The sequence below is a fragment of the Gracilinanus agilis genome, chromosome 1 (assembly GCF_016433145.1).
Source record: "Gracilinanus agilis isolate LMUSP501 chromosome 1, AgileGrace, whole genome shotgun sequence".
Taxonomy (NCBI): Eukaryota; Metazoa; Chordata; class Mammalia; order Didelphimorphia; family Didelphidae; genus Gracilinanus; species Gracilinanus agilis.
The window spans coordinates 643823742-643844156 of NC_058130.1; the positions used below are offsets into that span (position 1 = coordinate 643823742).

The window sequence follows — 20415 nt, forward strand, 5'->3', positions numbered from 1 at the left end:
AGTGTAATTTTTGTATGGGTTGGAAAAGGATGAATTTAATATTTCTGTTTTTTGCATTTGGTTGTGAGGCTTTTATATTCTATTATGTGATCAGTTTTTATGAAGGTGCTATGTACTGCTGAGAAAAAGGTATATTGCTTTCTATTCCCATTCAGTTTTCTCTACAATCTATGAAGTCTAACTTTTCTAAAATTCTATTCACCCTCTTAATTTATTTCCTGTTTATTTTTTGGTTTGATTTATCTACTTCTGAGAGGGGAAGGTTAATGTCCTCTACTAATATAGTTTTATCATCTATTTCCTCTTGTGACTAATGTAATTTTTCCTTTAGAAATGTGAATGCGTTTCTATTTGGTGTATATATGTTTCATACTGATATTACTTTATCATCTATGGTTTCTTTTATCAATATATCATTTCCTTCTTTATCTCTTTTAAATAGGTTAATTTTCACTTTTGCTTTGTTAAGATCTCTTTGCTTTTTAAACTTTAGCTTAAGGATAGTAGATTTTGCTGAAGCCTTTTGCCTTTACTCTATGTGTGCCTCCGTGTTTTAAATGAATTTCTTTTAGACAGCATGTTGTGGGATTCTGGCTTTTTTTTAAAAAAAAAAATCCTTACCTTCTGTCTTAGAATCAATACAGTGTATTGGTTCCAAGGAAGAAGAATGGGAAGGGATAGGCAATGAGGCTTAAGTGATTTGCCCAGGGTTATATAGCTAGGAAGTGCCTGAGGCTAGATTTGAACCTAGGACTTCTTATCTCTAGACCTGGCTCTCAGTTCACTGATCCACCCAGATGCCCCAGGGATTCTGGCTTTTAATCCACTCTGTTATCCTCTTCCATGTTATGGGTGAATTCATTCCATTCTCATTCACAGTTATAATGACTAACTGTGGCTTTCCCTCCATCTCATTTTCCTATGTTTATCCTTTCTCTCCTTTTAGCTTTTCCCTGTTCACAAATGTTTTTGCTTCTGCTTACATGCCTCTCCAAGTTCCCCCACCCTTTTGTCTGTTCAACTCCCTTTTTGTTCCCATGCCCCTTCTTACTTCCCTATTGGATAAGATAGGTTTCTATAGCTGACCATTGATGTTATTTACCTTTGTGCCAATTTTGGTGAAATTAAAATTCACATATTGCCCACCCCCACCTCATCTTCCTTCTCATTGTACTGATTCCTACATGCCTTCTCATGTGATATAGTTTACCCCTAACTTTCTCTCCTTTTTTCCCCCTGTGTATTCCTCTTTCTTATTACTTGGTGCTTTCTTTTTTAATATCATCCTGTCATATTTAACTTACTGTCTTCTCTCTGTCTAAATACGCTTGTATTCATTGCCCTAATAGTGATAATGTTCTTAAGCATCTTCAGTACCTTAAGTATTTTAAGTACTTTAGGTATCTTCAAAAGTATTAGGTACTTCAAGTATCATATATGTCTTACGAATCTTAGTTATCATCTTACTAGTTATGTAATCCATTTAACCTCATTGTTTTCCTTGATTACCTTAAAGTATTTTTTTACTGAGGTAAATATGTAAAGGTATACCTTTTATACCACAAATATCTTAAGTATTCTAGTTATCTCTTTCATATGCAAATAATATAATCAATTTAACTCCATTGTTTCCTTTAATTATCTTAAATGTAGTAAGTGCTTTAGGTATTTATTATACCATAGAAATCTTAAGTATCCTAGTTTTCACTTTCCCATTCAGGGATGAGATTAGTTAAACCTCACTCATTCCCTTGAGTTTTTTCTGTTTACCTTTTTTTGTTTCTTTTGAGTATCAAATTAGATTATTGAAATGACTTTTAAATTTTTAGTTCTTGTTATTTTGTAAGGAATGCCTGAAAGTCCTCTATTTCATTAAATATTCAATTCTTCCCCTACAGTATTATGCTTATTTTTCTGGTTAGGTAATTTTTGGTTGTAGGCCTAGATCCCTTGCCTTATGAAAAATAATATTTTATGCCTTCTAATTCTCTAATGTAAAATCTACTAGGTCCTATGTAATCATGATTATGAGTCCAAAAATATGAATTTTTCCTGCCCATTGACAATATTTAGCTTGGGAGTTCTGGAATTTGGCTATAATAATCCTGGGATTTTTAAATTTGAGATTTCTTTAGGAGGTAATTGATGGATTTTTAAATTTCTATTTTCCTTTCTTCTTCAAAAATATCTGGTAGTGGGGCAGCTGGGTAGCTCAGTGGATTGAGAGCCAGGCCTAGAGACGGGAGGTCCTAGGTTCAAATCCGGCCTCAGACACTTCCCAGCTGTGTGACCCTGGGCAAGTCACTTGACCCCCATTGCCTCCCCTTACTACTCTTCCACCTATAAGTCAATACACAGAAGTTAAGGGTTTAAAAACAAACAAAAAAAAATATCTGGTAGCTTTCCATGATTTCTTGCAATTTGGAGTCCAGGTTCTTTTTTGGTCATGTTGTTCAGGCAATTTGATTCCTTTTTCTGGTCTCTTGTTTTTCCAGTGAGATATTTCAGATTTTCTTCTATTTGCTCATTCTTTTGAATTTGTTTTCTTTTTTCCTCCTGTCTTATGAAATCATGGCCTTCCATTTGTCCAATTCTAATTTTTAGGAAGGCATTTTCTTCTTTGAGGCTTTGTACTTCCTTTCTTAGAGAGTTATTTTCCCGTTTGAAATATTGTATTTCCTTTCATAGGGAACTGTTTTTCTGTAAATTTTTGTTCTAAGCTGTTGACTTTTTCTATCATTTCCTTTTCCAATTTTTCTTCTAACTCTCATATTATTTATTTTTCTATTCTTTTTTGGATCTCTTCCAGGAGTTTATTTTGGCATACTTTCACATTTTTTCCTTTTTCACATCAAATTTTCCTTTGAGGCTTAAGACATTTTCATTTTTGTATTGTCCTCTTCTAAGCTTGCATTTTGGTCATCTCTATTATTGAAATATTCTAGCATTGAGATTTTTCTCTTTCTTTTGCTCATTTGGGGATTATTTCTTTCCCCTTGATTTTGACTATATGCTGAATCTTAGCTTCATTCCTTGGGTGGAGGAAGTATAGTCCTGTATTTGTTCTGTGCCTGAGATTGGCTCAATCATCTTGGTTCCAGGTTGAACACTCTGTAGAGGTTGACTGGTTGGCCTACTGTGTGAAGGCTTTTAGCTTTTCAATTCGGCCAGGTTGAGTTGGGTTCTGCCCAATCCTGCCAAGGCTGGACCTTGTTGGGCTGAGTTCCCCCCACTACTGCCCATATGGGGTTGCACCTGTAAAAGGAAATTCTTTGTTCTCTTTGAGTTTACACTTGTGAAAGGGAGTCCTTTATTCCCTTTGTCTATTTTGAGTTAACATTTGGTTAACACTAACTTAAGTACCCCTACTTAGTACCTCACTAGACTGAAGACAGGATTAACTCTCCTTTGTCTACATTTGAATTGAATCAATAAAAGGTGAACACCCTACTTAGCACCAGGTGGAGGAGTTCTCCCCCCCTTTCAACTCAATCTACCAGGAAACTTTATACCTCAATCAGCCAGGAATCTGTGAACTCTTATGATGAGTATTCACCTCTCCAGAAGGTGAGACTTAGAAAATCCACACCCTTAGATGAGAACTTAACCTTAAGAAGGTGAGAAGTTGATCCCACAGACACTGCTCCCTGGGAAGTGTTAGACAATTTAGAAACTGTGATTGATCCCTGTGAAGAGGGGCAGGGACAAGAAGTTATCATAAAAGCAAGCCCCGAAATCCCCCAGAGGAGATTGTCTTTGAGAAGATAGTCTGAAGAGATTATATTCTGGAGATAATCTTCTGACTGGGGAGAGTCTTTGAGGGAACTTCATTGGAGACTGTGGATTAGATCTTGGTTTTGGAGCTTGCCTTCAATTTAGACTTTGACTCCTTGACTACTTTGATGGGCTAGTGAAAGGCTGACCCCTTTCCTTGATTCTGGAGAGACTAGCTATCATCTTGGAGGAGGCTGTGTGGTTACTCACTACCAGCCTTCCTGGTTGATAGCTAATTAATCTCGGCCTGGATTAAGCAGATCCGGAGCAAAATATTTAGGTTGATAGGCTAGATAATCTCTCTAACCTCTTCACATTTCTCTACTTTATTGTTTCCTCTCCATTTTGTAAATATTTGTAAATAAATTTCTGACTCAACATATAATAAATTTTGGAAACCACATGATTTCATAAAATTATTGTTCAGCCATTAAATCTAAGCCTTACACACCCAGCCTCTGTTTGGGCTGGGCTATGCAGGGTCACTTTCCTCCCATTGCAATCTATTCTGTAGTCTGTTAGTTTCTGTTTTTCTCCTGCTGAGGCTGGAACAAGACAGTTGTGCTCTTTCCTCTGCTGCTGAGGTTTGTTCATCACCCTCTTCTTGTACCCCAGTGAGATGAGTCTTTCTTGCTATCTCTTCACATTGTTTTTAGCTAGAGCACTGTGTCACCCTTTTTTCCTGTTGGTTCTGCCATTCCAGGGTTCATTTTGAGGTACTTTTGTTCTTCTGGGGTCATTTGGAGGGTGGTTGGCAGTTTCTTACTTTTCCTGGAGTGTTTCTTAATCTACCATTGTGGCAACTGGAAGTCAACAACATGTGACTTATTATACTAGTTAAGAATAATATGTAACCCACTGGTCAACAAAATACATTATAATATCTTAACCTGAGAATGAAAATAGTATGTTGATATGACACATATTGAGAACAATTTCATAACTGGTTTATCATACATATAATTTGTGTCCTTAAATTGACCAATCCTGTGAAGCCATCTGGGTCACTGAAATAACTCTGCTGATTTGAATGCTCCACAGTGAATACATTTGCTTTGGTTTTTTTGTTGGGGTACATATTTATTTAAATGTCTCTGAAGATTCTTTTTGTCACACCCATTTAATAGGCAAAAAGTCATATTTTCTTTAGATGCTAGTGTCCTCCTTATCTGGAGTAGCTATCAGAAAATAAGAAACTACCTGTTAGCAGCCTTCTGCTATCTAGCCATTACTAATATGTCTGACCCCACTGTACACATACAAATAATCATTTACATCATGCTAATGGAAGAAGATATCAAGATGTCAGATCATCTACAACAGGCTGTTATGTGGAAGAGAGATTAGACTTTTTAGTGATTTGATTAGACTTTTTAGTGAGTTTGCCTTAAACTCACCACCCAAGTCAGACTGCTAAATCTCCCCATAAGGTTCTATCACTTCTCCTGTGTGATTGGGGTGTCCCAGCACAAGCCACCAACAGTTCTGCTTCTCCTACTGTTAGGCACCATCAAGTGACTAGTGCCTTGATTCCATTTAACCAATTATTAGTTAGCTTTTACAAAGAGATTTATTTCAAAAACATTCCTACCAACACCTTGTATGACACACTGTCCTATATTCCACCTTGCTCTCTATGGAAAGTAGATTCAGACATAGAACTTTTTCTATTTGGCTTTGGTTCAAATTTGGAACATATTTGCATCCAAACATGGCATCTCTGCCACATGAGTAATCATGTTGGCTGCTGTTGGGCTGACTCTGGAAGGTCCTCCTTATTACTTGAGGCACACTGATGTGGGACTACCTGCAAAATTTAGAATGGATTCAATCCTGGAACTCCTGGACTCCCAGACAACTCATTCTCCTGACCTTTCAAAGCTCATATAGTCAAAGCCTCTGATCCCTTCACCTAAAACTAAAGAACAAATGCTAAGCCAAGCAAGAACCATGATCTATATTTATGGGGCCACATGTTGATCTTAGAGAAAGCAGACTCGAGTGCTCTCTTTCCCATGCAGAGCCTTATTACTCACTGGATGCCATCAGTGAAGGAGTCAAACCAAGAGCAGAGGTCCAACCAAGAGAGCCTAAAGTCAACTAATACCTTTTGAAGGTGGTTCTTCAGTTTTGGCCAATCAAAGAAGCTGCTGTCTACCACATGGTTAGCTGACTGATATGACTCAGAGCACATCTACATATACTTCTAAGTCTCTCCAAGGCCCTGCAATAACATGTCACCATGACCCTTCTGGAAGCAAACTCTCTAGCCTCTAGGGATTTCATCAACTTGGGAACATGCACTGGTATATTTGTTCTGTTAGGTCCCTGAGGGCAGATTAGGATTGAAGGATGGATGCTGCAATGATGCCAATTTAGGAAAAATTTCTCCTTTTAAATATTTTATTATTTATTCTAAATTTAATGAGCACAAAGAACAAAAGAGGAACATTTCTATATATGTAGTATAGCAGGGTAAAATGAGTATATGTGAAACTATGATTCCTTGTTATCTACAACTTGCTTTTTAAAAAATTGATTACAAATTCAGCATGCTACTTTCAAAGCTGTTTGGTTTCCCTCTCTTTCTGTTTCTCTCTCTGAACTTCCTTTTGTTTTTTTCTGTACATTTAAAAATGCTTCAATATGGGGCTACTGAGTGGCTCATGAATTGAGAGCCAGGCCTAGAAATGGGAGGTCCTAGGTTCAAATCTGACCTTAGACACTTCCTAGCTGTGTGACCTTAGGCAAGTCACTTAACCTCCATTGCCTAGCTCTTACCACTCTTCTGCATTAGAACCAATACATAGTATTGATTCTAAGGTGGAAGGTAAGGGTTTTAAAAAATAAAACAAAAAATGCTTCAATAACCATCTTTTCTTCTTTTTTCTCATCACTGATGTTCTTCTATCAATAGCTCTCTTCTATCTTGCCAAAATCTACCCCAAAGGGGTGGGAGGAAGAAAAATGCAATCCCTCTGTAATTCCAGACCCAAAGTTCATTGGTATAAGCCTCTCTCCTTATTGGTGAAGATCAGTGTCCCATGTCTGTGGAAGGGAAGTCCGAGAATCTCTGAATTCTTCCTTAAATCTTCAAGTTCTCATCAAGCTTTGAATCTTTTTCAAGCAGGTTTGGGTGATTTGGGCTTCCAACTTCAAGAGAGAAGATGAAAGAGACATTTGAGGTCAATAGAGCTCAAAGAAGACTGAAGAGACTCAAGCTCTCTCCATCTCACCAACTCTACCCCATCCCTCAGGTATGGGGCATTGATCTCCATCAATAAGGAGAGAATTCTATGCCAATGGGCTTTAGGACTGGGGTGACACTTGTAACAAATAAACAAAGTCAATAAAAACAAATGAACCTTTTTCTTCCCCAATATTTTATGTCTTATTCTATACGTTCAATCTATCACCCTTTGACCTCCTGTCAGGAGGTAGATGGCATGTTTCTGTGTTCATCTTTTGGGGACTTGAGTAGTTCAAGCATTTATCTGAATTCTAAGGAAAAGCTTTTAATGATTAATGTCTGTCTAATAACGAAATATGTTGTCCCAAGAAATGGTAGTAACACCCTCTTCAGAGGTTTTCAAGAAGAGGAAGATGATCGTTTCTTAGGTATATTATAATGGGGATTCCTTTCAGACCTGGGTTTACTGAACTAGTAAAGTTTCTTTTATCTCTCAGATTCTATGGTTCTGATGAACAACACAGATAATTCTAACATTTTGCCAGCCTACACATGTTTTTACTACATTATTCTCACTATTCCTTCTCTACGGGGACGGATACACACCTGCTAGGACATGGAGGACAGATTTAATTACATCAATGCTCTTTACAGTCTTAGCTTGCTATTGCCTCTGACCAACATGGCTGCTTGCCAAGCAGACCTAAATTGTAGCAATACTTTTGTGTACTCTTACTTTTAAAAATGTGCTCCTTTAGTTGGGACTACTTACATTAGGAATAGATATTATTTTCAACTAGTAAAATTTCCTTTATGTCATTTAATTAAATGCCATTATTAAGCATTTATTAAATACCTACTGTGTGTTAAGCATGAAGTTAGCTGCTGAGGACACAGAGACAAAAACAATTGACTCTCCCCTCAAGAAGCTTACATTTTATTGGAATGAAAGATCTTGATTTCTTCTCACATGTTCTGTAGGAAAACTAGTGATACTCTACCAAAGACCCAACTTGGAAAAGATTTTACAGTCTCAGACTGGATCTGTGTGTGGCACATTATCACTCTGAGAGTCAGAATAAGCCCCAACTCTGTCAATGACTTGTTCTATCCCCATTGGGCAAGTCACTTCACTGGGCCTCAGTTTCCTCATTTTTTTAAATAAGGGAATTAAGGTCTTACCATACCCTAGATCTCTATCATCCTAATAGCTCTTTGGTTTCTTCTAATCCTAACATGTTATGATTCTGCATAAATTGATTTATATAAATATTGCTCTCTTCTTTCCCTTCCTCCTTTCTTCTGATTTCTCCCCCACAGGATCCTTTTTGGAGAGATTGGTATAGAGGGGAAAATAGAGGAAGAAAGGACTAGAGAGGGGAGGAGACCAAGTACGTTTTTAAAAAAATTATTTATTTATTACTAATTATGTGTTATACAAATTTCCATGAAAGATTTTTTAGGTTATTTAATCAAACTTATCTCTCTCCTTCTCTTTCCTTCCCCTTCCTGCTACAAACAGGAAGTTTGATATGGGTTATACATGTATTATCATGTAAAACATATTTTCCTTGTTCATTTTTATAAGTGAATAATCTTACAAAACCAAAACCTCAAATCATAAACCCAAATAGACAATAGAAAAAAATCATATGTTTTCATCTGTATTTCTACTCCAGCAGTTCTTTCTCTTGAGGTGAATAGTATTTTTTGGCATAAGCCCCTCAGAATTGTCTTGGATCATTGTATTTCCTATAATTGCTAAGTCTATCACAGTTGATTATTCCACAATATTGCTGTTACTGTGTATAATGTTCTCCTGGTTCTGCTTATTTCATTCCACATCTGGTCATGTAGGTCTTTCCATCTCTTTCTGAAATCATCCTGTTCATCATTCCTTACAGTACAATAGTATTCCATCACCAACCTATACCACAATTTGTTCAGCCATTCCCCAATCAATGGACACCCCCTCATTTTCCAATTTCTTGCCACCACAAAGAGTGCAGCTATAAATATTTTTGTACAAGTCTTTTTCCTTATTATCTCTTTGGGGTACAAACCCAGCAGTGGTATGGCTGGATCAAAGGGCAGGCAGTCTTTTAAAACCCTTTGTGCATAGTTCCAAGTTACCCTCCAGAATGATTGGACCAATTAACAACTCCACCAGCAACGCATTAATACCCCAATTTTGCCACATCCCCTCCAACATTTATCACTTTCCTTTGCTGCCATATTGGCCTATCTGCTAGATGTGAGGTGGTACCTCAGAGTTGTTTTAATTTGCATTTCTCTAATCAGGAGGGATTTAGAACACTTTTTCATGTGCTTATTGATAGTTTTGATTTCCTCCTGTGAAAACTGCCTACTCATGGGGGACTAACTCTTTATAACATAGTCCCTTTTTACAAGTCTTCTTACATTTTACTTCTTCCACGTACTCTGCAATTCAGTGGCACTGGCCTTTTTGCTTTTCTTTTCACAAGGTACTCCATTTCCCTATTCCTAGCATTTTTACAGGCTCGTCTAGAATGCTCTTCCTTCTCATCTCTAGCTCCTAGCTTCCCTGGTGTCCTTCCAGTTTCAGCTAAAGTTTTGTCTTCTGCAGGAAGTCTTTCCCAGTCCTTATGAATCTTAATTCCTTCTCTATTATATCATTCCTCAGTTGATCCCATCTATATCTTGTTTGAACATAGTGGTTTTCATGTTTTCTCTCCCATTCGACTGTGAGCTTCTCAATAGTAGGAACTGAGCTAGATGGCTCAGTAGATAGAGTCAGCCCTGGAGATGGAAGATCCTGGACTCAAATCTGGCCTCAGACACTTCCTATCTGTGTAAGCCTGGTCAAGTCACTTAACCCCAATTGTCTTGCTCTTACCTCTCTTCTAATTTACAATCAACATATTGATATTTAGCATCAATTCTAAGATAGAAGGTAATGGCTTAAAAAAGTTCCAGTGAATAGCTTTAGCTCCTCTTTCCCATCACACTTATCTACTGTAAACATCTTTATTAAGAAAATAGTATCTTGTGTGATTCCATTTTACTTTATATTTCCTTTTTCATATTCCAGTTGTCCTGGCTTTTGTCTTGCCACTGGACTTTGATGACTGAAAGAGAGACTTGGGCTGATGCTTTGTACGCCTCATTTAAATTCAATTCACACACAAGTTAAAACATCATCCATATTGTCATTGTCTTGGAAAATGAAGGACAAGGGGCAGATAGATGGCTCAGTGGAGAGAGAGAACCAAGCCCAGAGATGGAAGTTCCTCAGTTCAAATTTGGCCTCAGACAGTTTCTAGCTGTGTAACTCTGGTCAAGTCACTTAACCCCAATTGTCTAGTCCTTACCCCTCTTTTGCCTTGGAATCAATATTTAGTGTTGAATCTAAGACAGAAGGTAAGAAAATAATTTTTAAAGAAAAAGAAAATGATGGGCAAATAAGAACACCAAGGGAACTGGACTAGATGAACTTTGAAGTCCCTTCTATTTCTGAATCCATGAATCTATGAATGTCTTCCCTGACATAAATACCAGTCACAGTAACAAACAAACATAATATGAAAAGAATGAAGTACTGTGATACCTCATAAAGTAGAAAGAACATTGGATTGTTTTTATGTGTAAAAAGAAAATTATCTTAAAGCCCTTCCCTTCCACTGAGAAAATCCTTGTTTAATCTTCAATGAAATGAGGAATAAAAGATGTTCTCCCCAGACTTGGTTTCATTGGACCAAAGTTATACCATAAATGAGTCCACCTATGGTCAAAATTAACTTAAACTGCTCTAGGTTTGCTGCAAAGTTTTTTCATTCAAAAGCTCTATCTGGTTTTATGGGAGTTTAGGGAGAAGTATGTTGGTAAATGGATAACAACCTACTCTCTCTCACACACCCCCCCCCACCACCACCAAAAAGTGCACACAACATAACACTTTCTCATCACTCTCTTAAGTCTAGACAATTAACAAAACAATAAATCAAGTTCTGGTGTATAACATTTGTCGATTTCTGTGGTGTATATTCTCACACTGAATATTTAGCAATTGGTTCTCATGAGTTGGTTGGAGCTGGCTCCAGCACACCCCTTTCTGTGGAAGTTAATTCAAACCTTCTCACCTCTACTAGTGTCATGGTTCACAAGGGAGAGAGAGAGAGAGGGAGAGAGAGAGAGAGAGAGAGAGACAGACAGACAGACAGAGACAGACAGACAGACAGACAGACAGACAGAGACAGACAGACAGAGAGAGACAGACAGACAGAGAGACAGACAGACAGAGAGAGACAGAGAGAAATGTTACTTTTTTTTAATGGTGAAGTTTGTAACCCATTCTTGTCTTCTTGTCCTGTATGACATTTTAAAATAGCTTTTTGTTTTTTGTTTGTTACATTAAAATATCCAGTCAACTTCCTACATTCCAGAAGAGGAATCACTTGACAAAAAGATATGTATATATAAAACAATGTCATTTCTATTCATCAGTTCTTTCTCTGTATGACTTTTTTTTTCTAAAACCCTTATCTTCCATCTTGGAATCAATACTGTGTATTGGCTCCAAGGAAGAAGAGTGGTAAGGGCTAGGCAATGAGGGTTAAGTGACTTGCCCAGGGTCACACAGCTGGGATGTGTCTGAGGCCGTTTGAACCTAGGACCTCCTGTCTCTAGGCCTGGGTTCCTAATCCACTGAGCTACCAGCTGCCCCTCTCTGTTTGACTCTTGATCATGTCATCCTAAAAACCTTCTATGAGAGGTTCATTCAATAGCCTAGAGATCTCTTTTTAGCTCTCTTGACATTGTAATAGAGTGCCCAGAGTATTCGATGGTTATCCCTCTCTTCTTATTATATGATCAGTCCAGCTCCTTTTCCAACCCTATGCTTGTCTGATATATGTTATATCATTATTCTACTTCATTGGTAATATGCAGCATTGTACTCATGTCTGTGAATTTCTTCATTACCCTTTAGGCAACCTGCAGCTTTAATCCTTTGGAAATTGTGGTGTTCCAGGCTTTGAAGTTATCAATCAATCAATCATCCAGCAGACATTTCTTAGGAACCTACTTTGTTCAAGTCACTGTGCTAAGTACTGGAGAGAAAAAGATTACAAAAAAAAGGTCTTGTCCTCAAGGAACATACCTTTTAGTGGAGAAACATGCTTCCCCTCTCCCCCATACAACATTTATAAAGCAAATGAGAAAGGTAGCTAGATGGCACAATGGATAGAATGCCGAACCCGAAGACAGGAAGACTTATCTTTCTGAGTTCAAATCTGGCCTCAGATATTTACTGGCTGGGGACCCAGAGCAAGTCACTTGACCCTGTTTGTCTCAGTTTCCTCCTCTGTAAAATGAGCTAGAGAAGGATATGGCAACCCACTAAACTTTGTCTTTGCGAAGAAAACTCCAAATGGGATCATGAAGAGTCAGACATGATTGAAAATAACTGACAAGAATAAAAATGTAAGATAATTTTGGTGGGGTTTCCTTGTAGCAACTGGGGGAGGACCTTAAGAAAGGACTCACGTAGGAGACAGCATTTAAACTGAGCTTTGATGGGAGGTTAGGATTCTACAAAATGGAATGTTGGCATTAAAAAGATGGGCAGTTGTTTTTTGGAGATGCTCGGGACCACTAATGTACTTGCAGTTTTCCAAATACAGTTCAGCCTGCTCCTCCCTTCATTTTTAGGCATATTCATTGTCTTTCTCTAGCATCTGTCTAAGATTTAGGTTCAAGTAAATAAGCTCTATAAATTGTCTATCCAATTGCACATTGAAGCCTGAAAAAGAAAAACACATTTTTTATCTATTTGACTTTTTTCTGAGTCTGACCTTTCCGAGTTCATATCCGACCTTAGACACTTCCCAGCCATGTGACCCTGGGCAAGTCACTTAACTCAATTGCCTAGCCCTTACCCTTCTTCTGTCTTAGAATTGATACTAAGACAAAAGGTAAAAGATTAAAAAAAATAACTTAAGACTTTAATAGTTTAAAACTTCACTAAGACCTGTATGAGCCTTCCTGTTTGGCTTTTAAAGGTCTTCACGACTTGGGCTTTTCCTTTCCAATCTTCCTACACATTAATTTTCTCTCTATATTCCATGGTTCAGCCATACTGACCATTTTCTGTTTCTCACATTCAGTGCTCCATTCTCTGGTCTACTTGGCTTTGCCCTGACTCTTCCCAATGCCTGGAATCCTCTTTGTCTTTACTTCTACACTTTGGACTCCCTGATTTACTTTAGGACTCCGTTTAAGTACCATTTTCTTGCAGGAATCCTTTTGTGGTTGCCTAATTGTTAATGCAGAGCCCTCTAAGTGTCTACTTTGCATGTAGTTTATGTATACTTACATATGTACTTGTCTCTGCCTTAGAATGTAAACTTTCTGAAGCCAGAGACTATTTTGATTTTGTATCTTTGTATACTGAATGCTTGGCACATAGTAGGCACTTAATAAATGCTTCCTAATGATGCGGATGAATAGCACTCTAACTGACCCACAAAGTACAAAATAAAACTCTCCCTTGAAAATCCCTTATTTTCTTTCAGAGTAGAAATTGCAGCATTTTGGCTTATTTCTTGCTCTAATCATTTCGGTGATATTCTAAGATCTCTGTAAAACTTGGTTTGCCTGTGTGCACAGCATTCATACAGGGCCCAGGAATGCTTTGTTTCAATCTTGTGAGTTTTGCTTTAGACAGAGCAAGCTCTCCATTAATTTGAGTTTCTTATATTGTACAATGAATGGTCTTTGTGTTCTGCCCAAGAGCACCAACTGAATCTTTTCTGCCTATTTTAGTTTCTCTCTCTAAGCTAGATTTTATTCCTACAGATGCCTATTTGTTCCCACAGGATGCTCCTTTTCCCTATTCCGATGCTGTCAAAGTTGTCAGAGGTAGAAGTAGACAAAGGAGTTTGTAGACACGTGACTAGTATGTCTCTGAAAACTGCAGGAATCTAATTCACTGTGGATTCCTTCTCCAAGGATATGAGATCATGGCCTCAGCTTTCCTTTGTTCTAGGGAGCAATTAGACTTAAAATTTATGGACTGGGAAAGGTATTTCTTGATCTGTTTTTTACATTTTCCATGACCTTTGAACATTTTCTTATGTCTTTCTTTGCTTCTGGTGAAAGAACCATAAAAGAGGACATATTCAATTAGCTTATCTTGTCAGCTTGTCTGGGAGGAACAGATCAGAAATATAATGTATCTTACAAAAATGAAGTTCTAGAAAGATATTTAATTCAAATCTTTACCAGTTTTTAAATGACCAACTTCCTATTACTTGGAATTGTGCCTCTCTAAACTTGCTGTAGTTTCTAATTGGTCCCTTTTTCTTCTAGTCCCAATAATCTATAATTCAAAACTGTTCTGTTGAGAAAATCCCCTCAAACCCGTCACCCTTTGATCACTTTGGCTACCTCATCTGACTAGATTTTCTTCTCTCTAAGTCTTTTATGGTATAGTTAGGTACATTTCCCTGGTGGGAAACCAGAAGAACCATTCATTACATATTAGAAATAAACTGGTAAAATACCTCCAAACTCTCACAACAAAGAAATCTGGAAAACATAGGCCAGAAAACATCAGAACCTACATTATATCCATGTATTTCAACTTCAGCCCATATGACAAAGTACTCGAAGGTCAATTATGGATTGCATTTTATACTATTTCTTCAGCATGTCTTTGGAATTAAAACTAAAAGGTAAAAAAACCAAAATAACAACAGAAAACCTTACCCTCCTTTGGTGGAAATAATGATTTGATTTGTAACTGAGCAAAATTAGAATTTAACTCACTTCCCATGTCAAGTGGTCTCTAATGGAATCTTGAGTTACCCTGACTGCTTCGCAAACACCCTTCTTTCAGCATTTCTATTCACCCACCCCCACCCCCAATCAACCTGCAGAACTCATTAATGTTTCTGCCAATTTAACATTCCAGTGTTTCTTCCTTTATGATCCTTCTTTCCATATGTTTCCTCCCCTCTTCCACTCCCAATATCTGCCTTTAAAATCCTTAACTACATGAACCTAGAAAGACTGTCTTCACTTCCCCCAGGAGCCAGGAATGCTTCAAAAGCAAGATGCCTTTTTGAATGGGTTCACTTCAATGCCAATTTCTGGTTTATCCCTTTTCAGACAATGTGATAGGACATCTGATTCTGTGCTTCGGAGGAAACTCAGCTGAAGTCTCTCTTTCTACAAGCCACTCAAGAGCAATTTGGAGATCAATGCCTCAACTAGTAAAGAGTGGACAAAATTACTTTAACATGTCCCCTAAAGAAGGTCTGCAGATAAAGTCTCTAATTTGTGAACCCTCTCCCATAACAAGAAAAGTCTGATGTGCTTTGGGCCAAAGATAGGTGGAAGGGACTCTGCTAGTTGTAGCATTTTGTTAAAGATGAGAGGGAAAAATGTATTTAAGGACTTAAAAACTGATTGCCAACCCAGTAACTTGTTACTGGGATTGGGATGGCACAAAACCAGAAGGGACTTTGGGCTCTTGTTTTTTATTTGTATCCTCTGGGCTTTGCAGAGTGCCTGGCACATAATAAGTGCTTAATAAATAATTGTGGTTGGATTAATTATTAGATATATATCACCACCACTTGAAAATAACTTGAAAATTAAGTGAATAAAAGTCCCAGGATCAGACAAACACTTACTTCTCTGTGCTTTTGTAAACCTGAAAATGCTTTGCACCTGGGATTTACTTTCTGTTTTCCCTTAATTCCCCAGTCCTTCACCAAAGGCTAGTTCAGCCTTGGGAGCATGAAAGTATCTCAGGAAGGGCTTTGAACACAGATTCAGCAACAAACTATGCCTGTCACCTGAGAATCAGTCTAGATAAGTTCATAGAAACCCATAACCAGAGACTTGACCATCATTTTGGCCATAGTAGCTCATGTACACTCAATGTGAGTCAGGAGTGAGATGTGGCAGCCAATTAGTTAGCCAACAAGCACTGATTGAATGCCTTTTATGAACCAGGCACTGTGTTAAGTGTTACAGATAAGTCAGAAACACAGTCCCTGCCCTTGAGGGGCTCACATTCTAATAGAGGAGACAACAAGCAACAAAGTGTATATCCAAGGAATGTACAGAGGAAATGGAAGATATTATGAATAAGGAAGGCACTAGGGGCTCTTGGAAAGAGCTCCTGCAGAGAGTGGGATCTGAATCAAGTCTTGAAGGAAGTCAAGGAAACTAAGAGAAAGATAAGGAGGGAAAGCATTCCAGGCATGGAGGAAGCTGATGCAAAGCACCAAAAGGAGTTACCACTCTTCTGCCTTGGAAGCAATACATAGTAATGATTCTTAGATAGAAGGTATGGGTTAAACAAAACAAAACAAAACACCCTACTGATTCTAAAGGTAGAGGTCAATAGGAAGTACATTCCAAGCAAGGAAGACAGCCCAAGAAAAGTAACGGAAGGGGCAGATAGGTAGCACAGGGGATAGAGAGCACAGTGACCTGAAGTCAGGAAGACCTAGGTTCAAATCTGGCCTCAGATACTTTTTAGTCGTGTACCCTTGGGCAAGTCACTTAATATCAACTGCCCAGCCCTTACTATTCTTCTGCTTAGAAGAGATACTTAGTATTGATTCTAAGATAGAAGGGCTTAAAGAAAGAAAAGTCATGGATACAGGAGATTGAAAAATCGATGAGCTCGGTTGGAGTGTAGTCTCTTAACCCTTTTGACTCTGTTTCCTCAGCTACAAAATGAACTGGAGAAGGAAATGGCAAACGAATTCAAGAAAATCCCAAATGGGGTCACTAAGAGTTGGAAATGCCTGAACAACTATGTATCTAGAAGTCCGAAAGGGTAGAATGGGATGAGATTATAGATAGTCCCAAAGTGAGTCCCAAATTGGAGGAACTTATTTGATCCCAGGAGTAATGGAGAGCCCCTGGAGTATATTGAGTAAGGGGAATGACTCAATCATACCAATAATTTAGGATAATCACTTTGGCAGTGGTGTGAAGGATAGGTTGAAGCTGAGGTTCTAAGTTACTTTGCTGAGCTGCTCTCTGGTGACATCTTCACTGTGCTCCTCTCTTCTACTCTGCCGCCATCTTCTGATCCCCAGCTGCTATGGGACTTGTGTTCTGGTTTGGGAAAGGGATCTGTCAGTTCTTTTGCTCATAGTTCCCTAGTTAACTATTTTGTGGTTTCAGACATTTGCCATCTACTGCCAGCCAGGTAGAGAGAGAATGTAGGTATCTGAATTCTTTTTTCTTCTCCTGATGTCACTCTGATTCATTTTCAAACTTTTGCCCAAGTAATGTTCTAAAATTTTCTTCTGACATATCCTTTGGACTGCTGGCCTGGATTTTCTACCTATCTTCCTAGGGAATGTACTTAGCAAACCTTCAAAAACCTGAGTGGAGCTGGGGTGATGGGGTTCCTTTCAATCCCATCACCTCTTGGTTGCCATTCAAATCAGCTCAAGAAGATTACAGAAAAGAATGAGGTGGTAGCACAGAATCTGGCCATCTTTGTTCTTCTTTCTTCCAGCAATCAAAATTGGTACTTACCCCAGCATCAGCATCACCACTTAACGTTAAATGAACTTCCACAAAGAGTTTGTATTGGACAGCGGAATACAGTTTACAACGGATGTGATTCCTTTCTTCTCCCATCTCCACGTCTTTCCCTAAGCCCTGCTCAAGGTGTACTTCCTTCTCTCCCTCCCCATTTCGTGTCTAGCACCTCAGCAAAGTGCCTTGCACGTGGAAGGTTCAACAAGAATATTAGTTGAACAGAACTGGGCCATTTATCAGATAGGGTCTTTCAGCTGGCACACCCACCTACATGCAGAGAAAGACACCTTAGGAAGGAGCCCCCGGTTGTGTTCCCTGTATTTGATACTCGGTAACTGAGGATGCACAGCTCTCTTACAGATCTGCTTAGGAAAGGGCTTAGGCTTGAGGAAGAAGGCCCTTGAAGCTTTTGCAGCCCACATTCAGAGAGAAAAAAGCCCTGACCAGGAGCTGAAGTTTGCTTGGGAACCTACCTACCTCTTCCCAGCTTAATACATGGGGGGAAAACCAGCCTTTCCTTCACAGCTCTGGATGGGCAAGTGCAGATCGTTCTCCCGGCTCCATTCTTCAGTTTTAGTGGTCTCATTTCTCTTCAGGCGTTTCCCCATTTGCTGGCTGTTTGCACTACTGTGCTTGATCAGCCCATGCTCGGGTGGCAAAGTATCCCCATTAAAGTATCAGCCTCCAGAGTGCATGGTCAAGGTCCGGGTGGGTGGGCTGGCGTGGAATCCTCCGGCACCCAGGGCTCTAGGAGCATCTGAAGATGGAGAGAAGGTTTGGCCAGGTAACTGAGGCTGGTGGAGCCCGGATCTGATCCCAGGAGCTGTTCTGACTGTGGGGCTTCCCTCAGCTCCACCCCTGGCTGACCATGTGAAGAGCGCAGGAATGAGGAGGGCAAGTGGAGAGCCAGGGAACCGGGGAGAAGTGGCGAGCGAAGGAGAATCAGCGAAGGGGAGGAGCCCCCGAGGGGGCGAGAGACTGATCAAGTGAGAAGGGGGCCGGCAGCGGGCGGGCTTTGGAGAAGAGGGAGGAGGAGGAGAGGGAGGCGAGCTGGGAGAGCGCAGAGCGGGGCGCCGAGAGAAGATCTCCGGAGCTGGGTCTGCGAGGGAGCTGGGCGCAGGGACCGAGGAGGTGCTGGCGGCGGCGGGCGATGCTGCTGCTGCCTGCCTGCACCGGGCTCCACTGCTGGGGGTGAAGGCTCAGCCAAGCCAAACCCAGCGGCCAAGGGAGTCCAAAGCGGGACCAGAGTTGGAAGAGAGAGAGAGAAAGGAGGAGGTAGTGCTGGTGGAGGAGGATGGGCTGTGGGGGAAGCCGCGCTGATGCCATCGAGCCCCGCTACTACGAGAGCTGGACACGAGAGACCGAGTCCACCTGGCTGACCAACACAGACACAGACCTGCAGCTCTCGGCTACGGCTACTGCCACCGGGCTGAGTCCCGGGGAACCGGACAGCGGCCCGGAGGCAGGCGGCCTGCGGGACCAGGGCTCCCTGTACACGGGTGAGTGAGCCAGCCGTTCATTGGCTTTTCCCATGTCCTCACCCTAGTTCTCTCTCCAGCTCGCCGGGGGCAGCGACCGAGTGGAGGCGCCCAGGCAGCACTTCCCCCTGGACTCCAGCCCAAAGCCCTGCTGGGTCTCCAGGGAAAAGAGGACGGAGAAATAGGTACAGGGTGAGAAGGGGTAACCGAGGGACCCACAGCAGGATGGGGCGACACATGTCCGTAGGGTGGTACCCTCATTCAGCAACTGTCTTTACTGGGAGACCTGATTATCAAAGGCTGGCTTTCTTCCCAATTCCATCCCCAAGTTCTGGGCGAAATCGACTGGCTTCCCTCTGTATTTCGCTGTGCTTGTTCATCTACAAGGCGACAGGGTGGAAAAACATCCTGGTGTTATCACAATGGCGTATCCCTTCTTCCCCCCACCCTTCACACACCCCCAACCCCCATACCCCCTTTCTACCTCTGCATCCATGTTTCTCTCCATCTCTCTTTCTCTAGAGCCATCTCATCACCTCTCCACCCAGCCAATTCCTCATCCACCTAGTCATCTGGCCTTACTCTGCTTGGACATGGATCAGCTATTGAGATGCTGTATCTCAAGCTAATAGCTGGAGAGCAGTATTTCCCTCTGTTCTCCACATCTTGCTAGTCTTAGAAAGCAGCTCATTGCTTCTTCCAGAAAGCAAAATTCGAACTTGCTTCATATGTTCACGTTTGGCAAGTGTTCTTGTTCTTGGGTATCCTTGAAAAGCGCTCACTCTTTAAAGATGTTTTCTTAGGTGCTTGGTTCATTCTTTTCTTTGAGGGCTAGAATGCAACCAGATCATACATGCTCTTCTGCTACAGTGTAAATAACTTCCCAGCACAGTTCTTCTCTAGTGTAAAAGGAGAAGAGACTAGGTGATCTCAAAGATCCCTTCCATGTCTGGGTTCCATGTTTTTATGTTATGAGATTTTAAAAATATGCAGATAGCTTTTAGGTCCAGCCACAGAGTCGGGATTTGGAAGGAAAACAGACAGAGAACAATGAAGACTGATATAGAATCATTTTACTCAAAGGTCTCACCTCCCACATATATTGGCTCAGTGGCCTTGGGTAAGTCACTTAACTTTTCAGTGTTCTAGTTAACTCTAGGACTATAAGTTACAGGGAAGGCTCTCATTGGAATTGGTGGTGAGAGTTCCCTCTTCTAGGAATTCGCTGTATCAATAAAATCATAGATCTAATCTCTATTCCTATAAATGTTATCTTTTTTTTTTTTAAACCCTTATCTTCTGTCTTGGAGCCAATGCTTTGTTTTGGCTCCAAAGCAGAAGAGTGGCAAGGGCTAGAGGCATTGGGGGTCAAGTGACTTGCCCAGGGTCATACAGCTAAGAAGTGTCTGAGGCCAG

General features: G+C 40.2%; 1 protein-coding gene across 3 annotated transcripts in view; it reads left to right on the forward strand.

Annotated features, from left to right (window-relative positions):
- Positions 1-18574: 18574 nt before the first annotated feature.
- BAALC (BAALC binder of MAP3K1 and KLF4) overlaps positions 18575-20415 on the forward strand; it is a 101720-nt gene continuing 99879 nt past the window's right edge. For all 3 annotated transcript variants that reach the window (XM_044668739.1, XM_044668725.1, XM_044668732.1), the window contains exon 1: positions 18575-19020. In XM_044668739.1, coding sequence (XP_044524674.1) covers positions 18816-19020 — 205 coding nt within the window. In that variant the 5' untranslated portion in view covers positions 18575-18815. The remainder of the gene's footprint in view (positions 19021-20415) is intronic.